The 17,053-nt window shown below is 42.1% G+C and overlaps 1 protein-coding gene across 1 annotated transcript; it reads right to left on the bottom strand.

Moving 5' to 3' along the window:
* Positions 1-146: 146 nt before the first annotated feature.
* On the bottom strand, positions 147-16,332 carry LOC134067981 (otoferlin-like). The gene is made up of 41 exons (XM_062523474.1): positions 16,284-16,332; positions 15,859-15,976; positions 15,684-15,738; positions 15,280-15,411; positions 15,123-15,185; positions 14,947-15,031; positions 14,680-14,839; positions 14,232-14,418; positions 13,950-14,136; positions 13,579-13,802; positions 12,421-12,529; positions 12,146-12,329; positions 11,921-12,041; positions 11,731-11,831; positions 11,459-11,549; positions 11,189-11,305; positions 10,803-10,955; positions 10,439-10,628; positions 10,068-10,192; positions 9,788-9,922; positions 9,487-9,648; positions 9,268-9,387; positions 8,874-9,035; positions 8,197-8,359; positions 7,894-7,964; positions 7,755-7,784; positions 7,443-7,574; positions 7,147-7,222; positions 5,940-5,962; positions 5,380-5,517; positions 5,157-5,294; positions 4,839-4,966; positions 4,537-4,707; positions 4,208-4,368; positions 3,763-3,905; positions 3,314-3,402; positions 3,013-3,111; positions 2,619-2,860; positions 1,987-2,165; positions 1,610-1,710; positions 147-327 (listed from the first exon to the last, which is right to left on the bottom strand). Exons 1-41 carry the CDS (start codon positions 16,330-16,332, stop codon positions 147-149), a joined length of 5,295 nt encoding a protein of 1,764 aa, XP_062379458.1.
* Positions 16,333-17,053: the final 721 nt, after the last annotated feature.

The raw sequence follows: 17,053 nt of genomic DNA, 5'->3' as shown, positions 1-17,053 counted from the left end.
TAAAATGTTACTTTGCTGACATAATTTCTCTACATTAATGTATGCTTTCATATGAGATCATATTTAAAACAGATGGTATGACTATGGACAGTTGCCCTCTCTCTCTCCTTCTCCTCTCATGCTCTGCATCTCTCCCTGTCTCGTCCTTAAGCTCCCAGCAGCTTCTTCACCATGTAGCCCGGCATGCTGTAGAGGAAGAGCCCTAGCATGGCCAAGACCAGCAGCGCCACCACAATCTTGATGACCAGCCACTTGTACTGGGTACAGACCAGGTGGCGGATAGCCTTCAGCGGAGTGAGGAACCACAACATAGCGGTGTCTGGACGACTGGTGAAGCAGAGACACAGTCAGTCAGAAAGGATCCTTATCATGTGGATGTTATAATACATGCTTGATATGGTATTAGAACTTGGACTAATAACTACTAAAATTCTACTTTTGTCAAGCCATCAACTACAACTTGAAATAACTGGTCTTTAGAGGCACTAGTTGGATCATTCACATGCTGAACATGCTGTAAATTCTACAGGTAGATGCACAATGCACTTGATTCATCAGTCATTCATGGTCATGGGTTCATACACTCTTAAAACGAATGTGTTGGAAACAATACAAACTGTGTTTTCCCAATCTGGATACAGAGATGTGTTAAAAACAACACAAGGTGTGTTATTTTCAACACATACTGTGTCATTAATAACAAAAGCAATGCGTTGGAAACAACACAAACTGTGTTGTCTCTATCTGGACACAGAGATATGTTTTAAAAAATTCAAGTTGTGTTGTTTTCAACCCATTCGTTTTAAGAGTGTATGTTTTGGCAAGATATATGTTGAAAAATGTATGTAAATAGTTCTGTGCAGAGTGAAAAGCACCCACTATTAAGTTAAACCTGATTATAACAGGCTTTTCATGTTGGTACAGCAGATGCCATGTTTGCAAGAGGCTGCAAGAGACAGACCTCTGGCAGTCCCAAGCTGAGGTTGGCTGAATTCATCAGAATTCAGTAAATGCATTAAGAAGCTTTGTGGATGTACAAAGAAACGTGGTGATATTTAAAGTAATGCCGGTCCCAATTCCAAAGAATGCCTGATATGTAAAATACTATAGCATACTGTAATTTGATTCAAGACTACTGTACAAGCCTATACATGCAGTACAAGCCTATAACAGCTACTTACCATGAAAATAAGGTGAATGTTTGCAAAATCCGGACCATGAACGCAAAATTGCCATTTGCCAAAATTGACTACTAATATTCCATGATGCAGGGAGGAATCCGTTTTAGGTTGTAGTGTAACCCAATTCGTTTTGTTGCTTAATTATATCTCTACCAACATCGGAGAAGCAAAGTTTGAAACCTGGGCCTGACGTTTATAAAAGAAAATGCTTCTGTGGTTCCAATAAATTGAGCAGATGACATCTAGCTCAGAGAAAACCAGATTTGAAGAAAGAAATTCCCTGCTTCCTGTGGGTTCATTAAGGAAAGGAGAGGTGGTACAGTATGGGTTATCATGGGGTGTGTGGACCTGGTGAGTGAGGACATGTGGGGTGTGAAGACTGGTCCTTGTGAGAGTGCGGTGGGGGAGTGGACCCTGACTGGGCTTACTTTGGTTTCTCCATCGGCTCTGGCTCATTGCGTCCCTCCCCGACTGGACTCTTCTCCGCCTCCTCCCCGGTGACCAGGTGCAGCTCAGCCTCCACTTTCCCCTGAGAGACAGAACACAGGCTCTTCTTATGTGCACACCCAATGGAACTCTCTTCAGATTCTTCCCCTCCTCATACAGTATGTCTATCAAATGATTTTCCAAAAATTCAGACTCTCCACAGAAAAAGAGCCCATCAAAGGCACATACTGCTACAGTAGTAGGGAAAGCCATTATGTAGATGTAGTTATGGCTGCTATGAGGTTGATTTGCTTCCTCATGTTCCTCATTAGTTCAGGGTTAGTGTGTGTAATAGTAATGAAGGTAAAATGTCACATACCGTGATCTCTAGCTCATCATTCTCATCTCGGGCCAAAAATGGCCACCAGCCCTTGATTCTCTTCTGCTTGAAGATGGACACCATTGGCATGTCCTCCGCATTCTCAACCATGTCTAGGCTGCACTGTTTTGCTGTCTTGGCCCCACGAACAAATCGGTTGAGGTCCAGTTCAATTGCCCCTGTGTATGAAAATCAACACATATCTTACAGTAGAGACTAAGAAGAGACTAAGAAGACACGTTAAGAAGACTCATGACCTTAAGGTTTAGTTTTGCTGAACAATTTCCTCTTATCATTTTAATGCTAATTAATTAAGGGGCTAAGGGAGGTCAGGCTGTTATTGCTATTGTCTAATGATTTGTTATGTGGGCATTTGCTTTGTGCGGAATGCTCATCCCAGCTAAGGGAATATTACGAATTCAATGCCAACAATTAGCATACCACAAAACAACACATGAACCACCAAGGACAGAATACCCCAATTATAGGTCATTATAAGCTCATTATGAGACTCATAATACTGTAGTAAGTGTTTCATCAATTTCATCTTACTCAGTGAGAGTATTCAGACAGATACACAGTCAAATCCAAAGGGTGAACAACACATGATGGAAAAAAAAACATCTCCACACCCAAGAAGTCATCTGCGGAGAAGTGATCAGCGTCCCACACTTGGATGTTGAGCCGGGGTGGGATCTTGTACTCAGTTTCATCCCACGCAAACATGGACTCCTTCTTGGAGATTACAATCTTCTCCTCTGCCATCAGGTAATCGAAGGGGTAGACAAACCGCCAGTTGAAATTGCCCTCACCGGTCAGTGAGTGGTAGTGCACATCGGTGTCCTGCTTGTCCTCCTGTTGCCCTTTGAGCCAACTGGCACAGAAGAACACCGGCACTTAATAATCTACCTCCAGCTTTCCTCATACAGTACATGATCTGTCGACCATTCATAAATCACCTAAAAAAGGCAAACAACTCATAAAGAGTTATTCAAGTTAATATCGAATATCCTAATTTCTTTTTACCCCCTGACAAAAATGTCACTGGACTTCTCTCCTGTGAAGATGTCGTCATCTTCCAAAACAACTTCATCTGTGTTCCAGATGATCACCCTCAACTCAAACCTGTAGGGAAGGAGGCACACATTATCTTCAGCAGAGCAGGTAGGCCTTACTGTACACATGTGTAGATAATATATTTATCCATATACTTTCTGATATACATGATTTTGCAGTCATCATATACAGATTGATTAGTAACATGCATGGATGTATTTCAATCAATTGATCAGTCAATTAGGGATTCAGAATCATCAAGTTGGTGTACTTCTTTGGTTTCCGTGGAGAAATATCCAGGGCTGGACCAGGTGCTGCCATATCTTTGGGATACATGTCCACCCACATCTCAATCCTGCCCTATGGGACACAAAGACACTCATCCACATTAGTCAAACTAAAATTCTCCATTCTGCTATATGCTATCTCTTCATCAAGTCAAGTTTATTTATATAGCGCATTTCATACACAGAGGTCATTCAATGTGCTTAACATAAACAAAAACCAAACGGTAATAGCAGATAAAAGCATAGATGGGCAAAGAGTAATAATAATAATAATAATAATAATAATAATAATAATGAAAGATCAAGAACATCAAGCCGTAAATCAATACTAATAGTCCATCTGGGAACAGTATTAATCAGGGTCAAACTGCAGACCTAACCCCAGAAGCCATGGTTTACAGAACATGAGCAGTCCATAGGTAGCCCTGGTTACCTGCTCAATGCCGGGCTTGTCTGGGTTGAGCAGCGGGCGCGTCTCCACATGCTCGGGGACGAGCTTGCAGCCGACCCGTGGCATGTCCTCCCAGTGCTTCAGCACCGTCAGGGCCAGGTGCTCATCAGTCTGCTTCTTCAGACCTGTCCAACAGTGAGCAATCATTCAGAGTGAATTCTGAGTGGATCACTTCAATGTTGTTATACTGTTTCTATAATGTGAACTATATACCACTGATTATACAGTTGTTTTCTATGGCTATTGTTGTTACATGTTTTTAGCACGGCTTTTGATACCAGTTAGCTCAGGCATGTTCAAAAATGTACAGTATCATTTAGTTCTGACAACTGTAAAACTGACTAAAGTCATTCCTGAGCTTTAGTCAGTTCAGAAAAACTATGTTCTGCATATCATTTTTACCACCGATGTTTACATCAACACACACCGTTTTCATCCTCTATTTCAGTTGGCCCAAAGTAAACACGATTGGCCACCTTCACCCTTCCCCCAGGGCCAAAGTGGGGCCCGTCCACCTTGCCGTCCTTGCAGAGTTTACTCAGGATCTGAGTGGGCTTCATCGGGTCTCTCCACACATTGTAGCCAAAGCTATTACAAACATACAGTATCAGCATGCAGCAAATCAGATCTTATACACCAGATCAACAATGCAACCCAGTGTAAGAATTTATATTTATACATCTTCATCAATGTTCAATGTACCCCAAATAACGACACTACAGTATGTGGTGTTGATTTAAGTAACTGAGAACTCACAGGGAGTATGATGAGGCGATGCCACATGTTGCTCTGTGTTTGCTGTAGTAGCGATTCTCCAGGTCGATTTTGGTCTCGCCGATGAGGTCGTCAGTGCCCACTAGATCCCAGTCATAGATTGAGACTGTCAAGGAGGAGTCCATTGGGAACGTGGCCTCAATGTCAAAGGACCTAAGAGAAGAACATCAAGTACGTTCTAGTGTGTATTTTGTGTATACACTAGCTTATAATCTTTACATCAGTGGTCATTGGAAGTAGTTCAGGAGAGTCTTCCTGTTGGTTTGTGGTACCCTAGGACTTACTTTCCAAACACAGGGTTCAGCTGTTTGGAGATGTAATTTTCTTTGTCTTTGATTTCAGTTTTCCCCAGCTTGATAGCTATATAAGGATCTGCCTTCCCATTAATGTCAGCTGGATGCAGATCTGTAGCCTGAAAGACAGGACATGGCAGACAGGGGAAATTACAAACAAACCTCAACCATCTGATGGACAAGGTAAATGTTAAAGGAAAAAGGTCATAAGAATATAATGGGATAAGAATCATACAGTAAAAAAAAAAAATCGTAATATTTTTTGCATGCACTGTGCAACATGTAGCTGTTTGATATTGCTGTACCTACCCTGACGACATACACTCGAACTAAAATGTTCATGGGGTTGTTCTGAGGAATGTTCTGGAACATGCCCATGTTTGAATCACCGCCAACCTCTCTGGACATCTCATCTGACATCGGGACTTTGTATATACACAAGGAGCCCTGCCGCAGAACAAAAATGACCATTTAACCAAATCACGCTCTCTTAGTGTTAGTTGTCACGTCTAGACATAGCTTTTGTTTTTACTTTAAATTTGCCAACAAGCCTGTCCTCATCAGGCATGTTTTGGTCATCATCATCACCGCCTTTCCCTCTGTACAGGTTGAACGAGTGGAGCCAGTCCTCAAAGCCGTCAAACTCATGGTCTAACTCCCTGTTATACACCTGAGGAGGTCAGACCAAAAGCAGGGTGAGAGGTGAAGAAAGAGAGAGCAATATTGTACATACAGAATAGTTTCAACAACACATGGGCTGAATAGAAGTAACCAAAGTCAAATAATGTACAGTATGCTATCAAATTCATGCTAAGTGTGTGTATCCACTTGGGTCTTCAATTATAACAGTGCTGCATATTAGTAGAAATGTTCTGGGTGGAAAATCAACAGACTGGTGACTGGTGCTTAAGCCTCTCTGTAGGTAGGTAGGTACGTTGCAGGCCATCTTTTGATAAGAGAGTCTGCATCCTTCACCTTCAGCTCGTCGATCCTGGGCCGTTTCCTCTCCGCTGGCCCATCCAAAGCTGCTGCTGCCGCCGCCGCCGCCGCTGCTGCGGCCTTCTTCTTCTTCCCTTTTTTCTTTCCTTTTACAGGAGATTCATCAGGGTTGATTTCTGAGCAGGGGTGAGGCAGGGGAGTAGGGAGGGGAGGTGGAGGCACAGCACTCCAGACATGAACTCTTCATGAAAGTTGCCAAGCGATGTACTTTCCTTTAAGAATTCTTTGGATTCTAGAATTAGTCATGCTGTACTGTGGTAGGTACTACCTTATACTCCACTTAAGTTGTTCGTTCACATACAGCAAGTTGTTACTGATGTTATTTCAAATAATGATTAAATGACTATTTATGTAATTAAAAGTTATTTAGCTATTTAAACATTGTTATGTGGAGTTATATATGTTTAATCTAATTAGATTAATAAATTAATTGGTAATTCATTTATATGATTTTATTTTACTTATTTACTTTCATTTATAACACTAGTTTCCTTTGACAACTTTCATGGCAGGCATGTGCTTGTGTGTCATGCCAGTGGGGAGGAGGGCCAGAGCCTCTGTTTTGCACATCTACATTGGAACACAATTAGATGAGGTAAAACAGAGGCCTCTGTGTTTATATGTGTTTAATGCCCCATTCATGTCTATTTCACAGTTTACCGCTATGTGCAGTAATGGGATTTAGGAGAGAAGTTGGGATAATCTAGAAGCACTACTGCTACAAGGAGAGGGGAAGGCTGCTCAAAGTCACCTATTACAAAGTCAATTTCGTCACTCCTGCTGAGATTTTATTGGGAACATATTTGCTGATGCTTAAAGAGGGATGCATGCAAAGACTTGGGTAACAGCAGTAATGGGAGGGCATCTGCAAATAAATTGACTTTCAGTTCAATCAAGTTTCTGCTTTCAGGGCTAGTCTGGAGGTTCCTTGGGTCATTGCATCTTAAAAGACTTTCGTTTTCACTCCTAGGTCGATATGCCACCTGAGGCACAGCTTAATGATATGCTTGCTGTCTGAGAAAGACAACTGCAAACTGCTTAGACTAGGGCCCAAGCATCATTCGGATGGATTTAATGTTGCCATTAAATTGTTATTAAAGCAGTTTAGTTTATTGTATTATGTTATTATTTGTGTTATTATCCATTGCATCCTATGCAGAATATGTATAATAGAAATGCAACTACTAATAAAATGCAAGCCAAACCCCTAGTAACTGAATTTACTAAATGGTGCCATGGAGTGGCCATGGAACTCTGCAGTGTAATGTTTCCCGGTGGTCATAGTGGGAAGTGATGTTACCTCCCCCCTCAGGTGGTGGATCTGCATCCTCGTCCCGCTCAGCTTCCGCCAGAGCAGCCTCCTGGGCCTTTAATATCTGATAGCGCACCCACAGAGAGAGAGAGAGGGAGAGAGAGAAAGAGGGGGAGAGAGAGAAAGAGGGGGAGAGAGAGACAGACGAGGGGGGCAGATAACTCAAATGTCATGTATTTTATGTGGAACTCATGTAAGGCATGGAGTTTGTTCACTTACGTAATTCCACATATGACATTTCAGGTGAAACAGTGATAATTACTGTTGTGACTCGGCATCCTCACCTCCATCAGTGTCTCAATGGAGGCAAAGTACTTGGACCACCAGTCCAGCATGCTCTCGTCCACCTCCTCCTCCTCCACCTCAGCTCCCTTATTCTTCTTCTTCTTGCCCTTCCCATTCTTGTCATCATCTGGCTGTAAAGGAAAAGAACAAAAACATCCATCAAACCATCTTTCCTTTTTATCATTCCTTTCAGCATTTCTGTTTTCTTCAGTCAGCCTGAAATTACCCCCCAGTACCAATAAAACTTTCCAAAACACCAAATACAACTCAACAATATCAATAACAGTTTTTGTCAAGTGTTAAGATCTTACCATATCAACCTTGACCACTGCGTCAGACCCCTAATAAAAGAGAGTAAACAGAATGAAAGGCAAATTGTCTGGGTGAAATGCAAATAGTGAGTCAAACATGTGAGGGTGTTTGGAGTGTTTCACACCGGAAGAAACTTACACAGTCGAGTTTGACCACTGTCTCCATCTTCTTCACTGGAGGCTCTGGCTCCGCATTACAGATAATCTCATCTGAAAGATTAATATCCCGAGTCTCAGTATTCAGCTCTTACATCACACAATCTGAATATCATTTCCTCTGAATCTGATATTGCCCACTTGAAAATATCACCCAAACTCATATCATGGCCTAAATCATATCAATTCCTTCTTCATTAAATTATAAAATAGCACAGATAAGGAAACCGTTGAAATGTAATGTGTCCAATATACTGAGGCACTCTCTCTGCTGGGCAGGGTGTACCATGAGAAGAGTAGTTGTTGGCGTGCTTGTCTGAGGCACGATAGATGAACTTGCGGAGCGACGAGACAGCCTGGGAGCCCACCAGCGTGTAGCGGCCGAAGGCGCGGCAGTCCACAACGCGGATGTTGAGAGGAGGGTGCAGAAGCTCATTCTCGGGCAGGTCCTGTGTAGTAGAGGCTCAGTGAGAGGCTGTGGTCAGCAGGCAAGCTGAAATAGCTACCCGTCTACAATGCCTCAGTTTGCATGTCTACGGTCCCTCCAACTCAGCCATGTGTAATCACAACTCTTCTCTCTATGTCCTCCACCCTATTTTATGTACATACTATTCAGTTATAATTATATGATTGAACAAAACCTCTTCAAAGTCTTGTCAATATTACCAAATGGATCACAATTATTCTTGCTCTCTGAATGCCAGAACTAAAAGGAATGTCAAAAGTTCACAAAGTTACTTAGACACAACAAACACTACTTTTGAGACCTGCATTTGTAAACATGTTTTGTCTTTCTATTTCTCTGTGCTGTGTTCTTTTGTACACAAGTGGGTGAGAGTTGTATGGCATTCATGCTGCATGCTCTTCTGACTCTCCAATATTGTGACACAAATACCAAATAATAAATTATTTTGTGTAAATAATTTTGAATATCTGGTGTAGTGCTACATTTGAACATCTTACCACTTCAAACCACTTGACAAGGGTGCTAAAGTTTGGGTTCTTCTTGTAGTTCTGGATAAGGGCAGATTGCACCCCCTTTCCAGCACACTCAATGTCCACTCTTGGTCTGTCCACCTGGGCCAAATTCACCCGCTTCAGGTCCCGCAGGCCCCAGAACAGCACCTGTAGTGAAGAGGGAGGACAGTTAACATAACAGTGTACAACAAGAAGAGCAAATCCATAGACAACTGGATATTCATCATCTATACCACAAGGTTGCGTATTTAGCTATGGTACAGTATGTGACCATTTTGATTGTAGTATGTGCATTTAATAATATGCAATGTCACATATGCATAAACTTGGAATTAATTATTGAATTTTCATCAATCAGGCAACCATACTAGCTCCTCACCTCGATGCGGTACTTGCTGAGGACAGGACGTATGCCAATAGGTACAGGGAGGATGGGTCCACGGTCCAACTCAGTAGGCCCATCAATAGGAGGCAGCTCCGCCTTCCCACCAGCACCAATCTACAAGAGACACACCAACAGTCAGACATTTTGAATTTGACAAATTTGTGGGTTTTTGTTTGCATCTATGAGCTTGTGTGTGTGTCCTATTAGCATCACCTGTAGGAGTTCAAAGGCAGCCAGCATTTCACCAGCGGTGCAGTTCCCTCTGTAGATCTGGTAGTACTCCAGTTGGGGTGGGAAGCGTGGGGGTCCATAATACTCATCTGACATCTTGGTGATCGGTTTAGCAAATGTCCTTCCCATGAACTCTGCCTTGCCCTATTCAACCACAACATCATTCAGAACTTACATTACACAAACACCAACAGATGCATGCAAACAACAAAGCAATAACAGTTGTGATTAAGACATACTAAAATGATACTGTGCAAGCGCGAGTAATAACATGTCAACATACCACAGCATCCTGATCATAGATCTCTAAGACAATGATTGGTGGATCGTCTCTCAGCTCACAAGCTTCCCCGTAGAGCTCCACATTATCAAACACCAGCAGCTGGTCCCAAGTTGGACAGAGAGTCTCATTCAGGACCTACAAAGAGCAATCACATAGTCAGCACTAATCACAGATAACTCAGTTTGAAGCTTATATCCTGAGGGTGTCTGTATCCATATGCGGGCAGGCAGGTATTTTTACTCCCCCTAACATGCATTTTCAGTAAGAGTGTATGGCTTACCTCTGTGACCTGGCTGTGTGTGGAGAAGAACACCCTGGTAAAGGGGTCAGAGAGGCCGGAGCTGTCTGCAGCAAACAGGCTGCGTGCTTGGTACATGTGCACCCTCAGCTGGAAGACCTGCTTCACTGGGGAGAGAAAATATTCAGTATACTACAGTATGTAGATCTGGGTCATGTCAAGTGTGATTTTGATTCTATTTCTTATTCCACTCCAAGTGGTAGTGGTTGTATCCCTGTTACAGGAAGTGCGCCTCTGCCCTCTCCTTCATCCTTTGAACTTATTATTACATTAACGATCAGGTTGTGAATAAGTATAAGATATACAGTAGTCGGTATTCTGTTGCATTGGATGGTGTGGTTCTGGGTGCTTACTGGTATAGATAAGACTGATGGGTGGGGCAGTCTGCATGCCAGGTCCTGTGGAGACCTTGGCCTCCTCAAAGCCGTTGGGCAAACCGCTCAGGAAATCTCTACGCTGCCGGCTCAGGCCCAGCCACAGGTACATCTCAGTCTTGGCCTGCACTGTCCAGCCTGCTGGCCCAAAGCTCTTCTTACCGGGCAGCTGGAGCAGGATAGTAAGAATCAGATATTTGTGTCATTATGAGTCCAGAATCTAAAGATTAGTAACAGGTAAGTTAATAGTAAATAGCTGTCTTGATAGTCAAATGTTTCCTGGTTTATGACTTGGGGGAACATGAGGATTACTCAAAACAAAGTCTCAAATCCTGATGCATACCTTGAGGAAAATGGTCTTCACTTTGGCGCAGTCTTTCCCTTTCTCCTCCTCCACTGGAGAGTAGAGAATGTCTTTGGAAGGAACTCGAGCGTAGGCAATGCGCTTGTTGTTGCTCAGCATCCAGATGAAAATGTCTGGGACGCTGTGTTGTGGCTAAGAACATATCATTCAGAAGTTTAAACATCAGTTATACATTTATTTGTGACAGTAATGGCAGTCCATGATCTGTACAGAACAGATGGAAATATATATATAAAATATACTAGATATGTGATTTAGTAGGTGATAAGGAAGTACAGTACAATCACTTAATCCAAAGTAGTTTTCAAATATATTCTTTTTGGAGGATACGGCAAATATAACATTTTTCATTAAGGAAAATGTACCTCTACTGCCAGGAAGCGAAGCTTTTGCAAGAAGTTCTGCACCAGTTTTATCTTGTCTTTTACTGTGTTCTTCTTCACCTGTGAGCGAATGGTCTTGGCCTGCTGACCCAAGGTTTCCTGTGATGTGACATCAAAGAGAGAGAGAGAGACAGCTTGTTAAGTACTGACTGCATCAGTGTATTCAATTTATATGTGTACCATCTGATGGCGTACTGTAGACAGAGGACTCTCACATAAGGAAATTCTCATAAACTATTTCTGAGCTCTTACCAACTCCCTCATGCAGAACTTCAGTCGCTCCCGATCCAGCTTGGTCTTTCCTGTCTGGTTCTGGTCCTGATTCGCCAGGTTAAGGAACTGACTAAATTGGGTGAATGGGGCAGTGGGATAAGGATATGTCAAGTATTGCTTTTGACAATTAACAGTGTGCTTGTCAGTAGTAAATCACATTGTTTATGATTGAAAAGAGCAGTTAGTCAGTGAGAGCTTGTGGCATCTGTTTTGGATGCAGAGTGCACAGAAACAGTTAGATTTGTCTGCACCTGCAGCCATTGCTGAGCTCCTCCAGAACTCCTCTCAGTCTGCGCTCTGGATAGGCCTTCTCTGTCTTTATGACCTCCTGCACATCATTCAGCCCCTCTTCCTGTTAAACCAAAGCAAAAATACTCATGTAGTTTTCAGCCTTTCTTCAAGTCCAGTAAAGCAAGAATGGGTTTCTGGTAAGTTACTGACCAGTTTATCTGCTATGTTGTCTATGATGTTGGAGTTGTATAGGCGCCTCTTCTGATCTTGCCACCAGTTTCTGATATAGATGCACGGCTTCCTCTCAAAGTAAGGCAGATGGAAGTAGTTCCTAAACATATACCATAAAACATGTCAGTGTTGTCTATCGGTGGATATCATCTGTATTTAACAAACGTTCTGTCTTTACCAGCCTCTCAACTTGATTGACCATACCTATCTGTGATGAGGGGTTTCATGGCTGGGGTGGATGCTACAGACGCTAAATCTCCATCATCCTCCATATCTTCATCACTGGAGCCTTGGATCAAATCAGTTTCCTCTTCATCACTGTCCCCTCCTTTCTTCTTCCTCCGTGACTTGGGCTTCATCATCCCATCTATCTCGTTCCCATAGTTACCTGTTTAAATTATGATTTTGTGAGTAATTATGTCTCCAACCATACACTTATAAGTATAAGAGTAGGCCTAAAAGAGAAAGGAACTTCTGACCTATGGTGACCTCAAAAGTGATTGGCTTATCACCAATCTTCCTGTCAATCATGGTTGCTTCAAGGAAGGCCCCATACAGTAAAAATTCCTCGACCTTTCCAGTAGCATTCTGGGGGAAAGAAAATTCAGTTAGGGTCAGTTTTCCTACCAAACTTAGTTATTTCAGTAATTCATGTATATTGAATACAGTTTTTATCCCTCAGAGACTTTAACTTGTATTATACTATCCAGCTAGCAAACTAGCAAAACAATTAGTCTGTCCTGTAAACAGCAACGTCTGTGAGAGGCAAGCTTGTGCGCGAGCTGAGTTATCAGCGATGGCTACACCATGTCGTTTATAGACTAATTAAAAACAAAAACGTTTTTACGGGTTGCACATTTTCAACCAGGAGACTGTTTTAGCGCAATGTCCGTGGGCCAGCTAGAACAACACAATTTCAACCCTTCACTGAAAGAGTGGTAAGCTATCGACCGCAAACGAGCAGACTACACAAACATATTCTGAGGCAGGGGTGTCCAACCCTTTTCTTCCCAGAGTAGCCTATAGACAAAATTAACATTAGCATAAGCTTATGCACATAGCTGATCTCCACCCAAAACAGCTGAATAATTTTAAAGCTTCTTTCAATTCACTCACTTCCTGTCCTTGTAGATTGTGAATTTGATATGATAGGGATTTTATCAGGTTTACTATGTGACTTGACCTTTCTCTTGAACCTTATTTTGAGAGATACTCAGAAACAGGTAGGGAGCTATTGGTAGCCTGTGAGAAATGTGTTGGAGACCTCTGCTCTAAAGTAGTCCTAATACAAATCCGTGTGTTGTTATAATTTGCTAATTGCAATGGGCCTATAATTACCAAGTGTACCAATGTTATTTTCCTTATTGTTATCTTACACACACTACAGAATTTTGAATGAGGATGGATTATAAATTCCACGTCCCACTGAGCTCCCAAATCACCTGTGCATATCTAATTCACCTCCATACAAAAGACTGCTATTCCCAGCCTTGCATAAATAATGCATGTATTGCTGTTAAGTAAAGGTGCTCAATAATTTACTCTTCACAGCCCCGTGACAAGCGTATTTCTTCCATCTCCATCTGCTGTTTCTAGCTGTTCAGAGGCAGGTGTGTAGGAGAGAAGAGAAGACGCACCTCAGCAATTTTGGGCACTCCCTCCACCTGCACGTCTGTGTTGCTCATAACGTCCGGGGAGCCTGTGTCGAGGATCTCTACAGCCAGGCTGATTAGGAGACGGGCCCTGAATGACACCCCCTCTCCTAGGCCCTCATTCAGGTCCTGGTACTCATCCATAATGCTGTAGTTCCTTGTGGAGCCATACATGTTCACCCAGGCAGGGCCCAGAGTGGGAAGAAAGCCTGGACACAAAAGAGATTCATCAATTCGCTAGTAAAGAATTATTCCTCATGATCTAATTGTACATAATACTTAACTTAACAGTGGCAGACATATTTTATTGATATTGCTTCCAGCTCTTAACTAAATCAACATACAGTAATTCTCACCCTTGTCACCATCATTAGCAATGTTTCTGAGGTCAATGAAGTGTGTTCCTATAGCCACATCATTCACTTTATCTGAGTCACGGATTTGGACTTTCATTCTCTTGCATAGAGGGGGGAACATTTCCGTGAAGACGACTTGTTCATTCCATATTGGCTCATAGTTGCTTTTCTGCACTGTGGTCTTTCCCTGAAATGGTCACATGATATCCATATTTCAGAAATTGTAATCCCATATGCATATTTTTTTACAATTCTCTCTGTGATATGAATGAACACTTATACCTTCTGGCCAGCAAACAAGACTTGAACATATGGATCCAACAGGTCTTTGTTTTCTCCAATGATGGCCTTTTTCACGTTGGCCATAATGCTGGTGTTCATCTTAGGCAGCCCCTCGGCCCTGTAGATCTTCACATAGTACCGTGCCCACTGTCTCTCCATCGGTACACCTTCAGGCAGCAGGAGGTTCCTGGAAAAAACAGAAAAAATAACAATGTATTTGCTATCTACATGTTCATGCAGAGATGGTTAGAGACAGACAGACAGACAGACAGTGTTCCAGCAGCCATACAGTTCCGTTTCTCCCATCACAGCTCCCTCTCTTTCTCTGTTTAGCCTAATATTTTTGCATTAGCATGCACAGGTACCTGTATTAGTGTGTCATTTGCAGTTTGTTTGTTTTTTGTTGGGGGCATTGGTTAGATGTGTATAGTCCTGTACTCATCCTTACCCCTCTATATCATCCTCGTCTGTTTCAGTGGACTTGTGGGGTGTCTTGATGTTATCGCCCTTTGCGACCACAGCAACATCACACTTCACATAACCCTTGCAGCCAGCCGTGATGTCATCAGGGTCAGACAAGATGGCCCACTTGTGGTAAAAGTTATGCTCTGAAAATATATAAAACAGTCATTTAATTTAGTAGTAATCTTATAGTTTGACCACAGGTATTGTGTCATGGGGTCACAACAGTAATGTGTACCACTCTAAGTCTTACCAGGCTGTGAGTACACTGTGCCCACATCCATTTTGAAAGATCCGACCAGTGTGCCACTTCTCAGTAGGTTTTTAGAGTGAATGACCTGAGGGAAGAAATTATGTTTGCCATGTTTTCCATGTTTGTAAACAGGATAACACGCTTCAGCCACATAGTCAATAGCCAGGAAGACTCACCGAAACCTTCAGGATCTTATCAAACATGAGGTCAGGAGGTACATGGAAGTCGAATACAAAGTACTGAAAAAGAAATGGAAAAAGAGAATCATGGTTATTGACTGACCACACTGCATATCAAAGCACTTTAGATCAAGATCATTCAAGTCATGGTCACCTCATTGTAGTATGGGCAGTTGGTCGACTCCTTCATTGATGTGTACTTCTTGTCATCTCCAATCTCCACACAGACCACTGGGTCCATGTTGAGGCCCACCAGCTGTCTGGCCTCGATGACTGTAACACTCACCTGTAAAAACACACAAAAAGTGTTTTATTTGAGTGACATTTGTCTTTATTGGAAATTGCCCCCTTTCAGTACCCATGGAATCTTATCAGATCCTACACTGACTGCAGATCGGTGAAGGTCTCTCATGTGACCTTTTTTTTAATGTATTTCCAGCAGAGGGCACTGTGGCATTGTAATCTTCTGCATCTAAGGCTAAGCAGTGTGGCATGCGGCCCTCAACAAACTGCTGTAGGAGATGTGATGCATTGTAGCTGGGATTACTGCAAACTCACTTGGAAGTCCATTGGCCTTCCAGCTCCAGGCTCCATCTTTATGTCAGGCTTAGACCTGCACAATTTTGTACAAATCAAAGTTACTTTCCACTTAGGTGTTGTTGATAGAATACTGAAGTTGATGCTTAACTTGTCAGTGTCAGAACTGAATGTTCACAGTTGGATATCATCTCACCTCTTATTGGACACATTGGTTGTTACCGCGGTAACAGAGGCCAGGGAGATGGTGTCAGGGTCTGGGCCGCCTCCAAACCTGCGGTCCAGGTCCTCTGTCTCCAGGACAGCTGGCTCATCTAGGAGTCACAGGGAACAGAGATAAGGATATGGGATGTAACATTCATAAGATCTGAAAAGTGATATTACAGCAATGTGTAAAATAGACTTTAGAGTTAGACCACTACTGAGGTGTCCAAATTGAAAAAAAAAAAAAATCAAAGTACAAAAATATGTCACCATAGTCACAAGCATATCACTGTTTGAAAATATTGTGTTGGAAACTAGAATTTGACTTTTTGTTATGTCTGCATGTCACCTCAGGATTACAATAATCACTAGTCTAAGGATATACTGTAAGGCCTATTTCTCTTCCGTGGAACTCACCTTGATTTTGACCTTTGTCTTTAGGTGCCTTTGACTTTCCTTTCTTCATGGCTACCAAGAGTTTGGTTTCACCTCTGGAGGCACAGGTAGGACAGTGGGACTGAGATCAGTGCTCAGATCAAAGCAAGATGTTCTCCTCACAGGTCTATTAAAACCATGAGTTGTCCACTCCTATAACTCTGGTGAAGAGCATTTAGCACACTTACAGTCTCAGAATCATTAACAGTCATAATGCTGTCTTGCATAAAATCTAACATAAATCCATATATCCTTCAACTTGTAGATGTGCAGGCACAAGACACTTCTGCTCATTATGTTGCATTATACTGTATGTCCACACATTAACCTCTTCAAGCAGATACAGTGCAGTCACAAAGAACAATGAGCAACTGATGATTCTTGGTTCTTCCAAACCAATAACATCCCAAGATTTTGGTTTTGTATTTGGTTTAACATTGTTGAAGAGGTTACCTTATACTACTTTATTAAAGCTTTAAGCGAAAAGGATCTCTTGCAGACAGACATCACATACCATATCTAATTTCTAGTAAGCCACTCATCCTACATGACATATTTTGATGGGTTTCAAATTACAAGCCATCCTATATCACTTTGCAAAGTTCTTTTTCACACTCTTATTTTTATTTAAGATTGGTGATCGGTGCTACTTTTTCAAACTCTGGTAGCGGTCACATTCTAATGAGAAATTAAAAACAGTAATAACACAAGGTAAGTAAATAAAGCTTTCAGGTGTTTTGCTACACACATCC

The sequence above is a fragment of the Sardina pilchardus genome, chromosome 20, assembly GCF_963854185.1.
Source record: "Sardina pilchardus chromosome 20, fSarPil1.1, whole genome shotgun sequence".
NCBI lineage: Eukaryota > Metazoa > Chordata > Actinopteri > Clupeiformes > Clupeidae > Sardina > Sardina pilchardus.
This window is presented reverse-complemented; position numbering and strand designations above follow the sequence as displayed.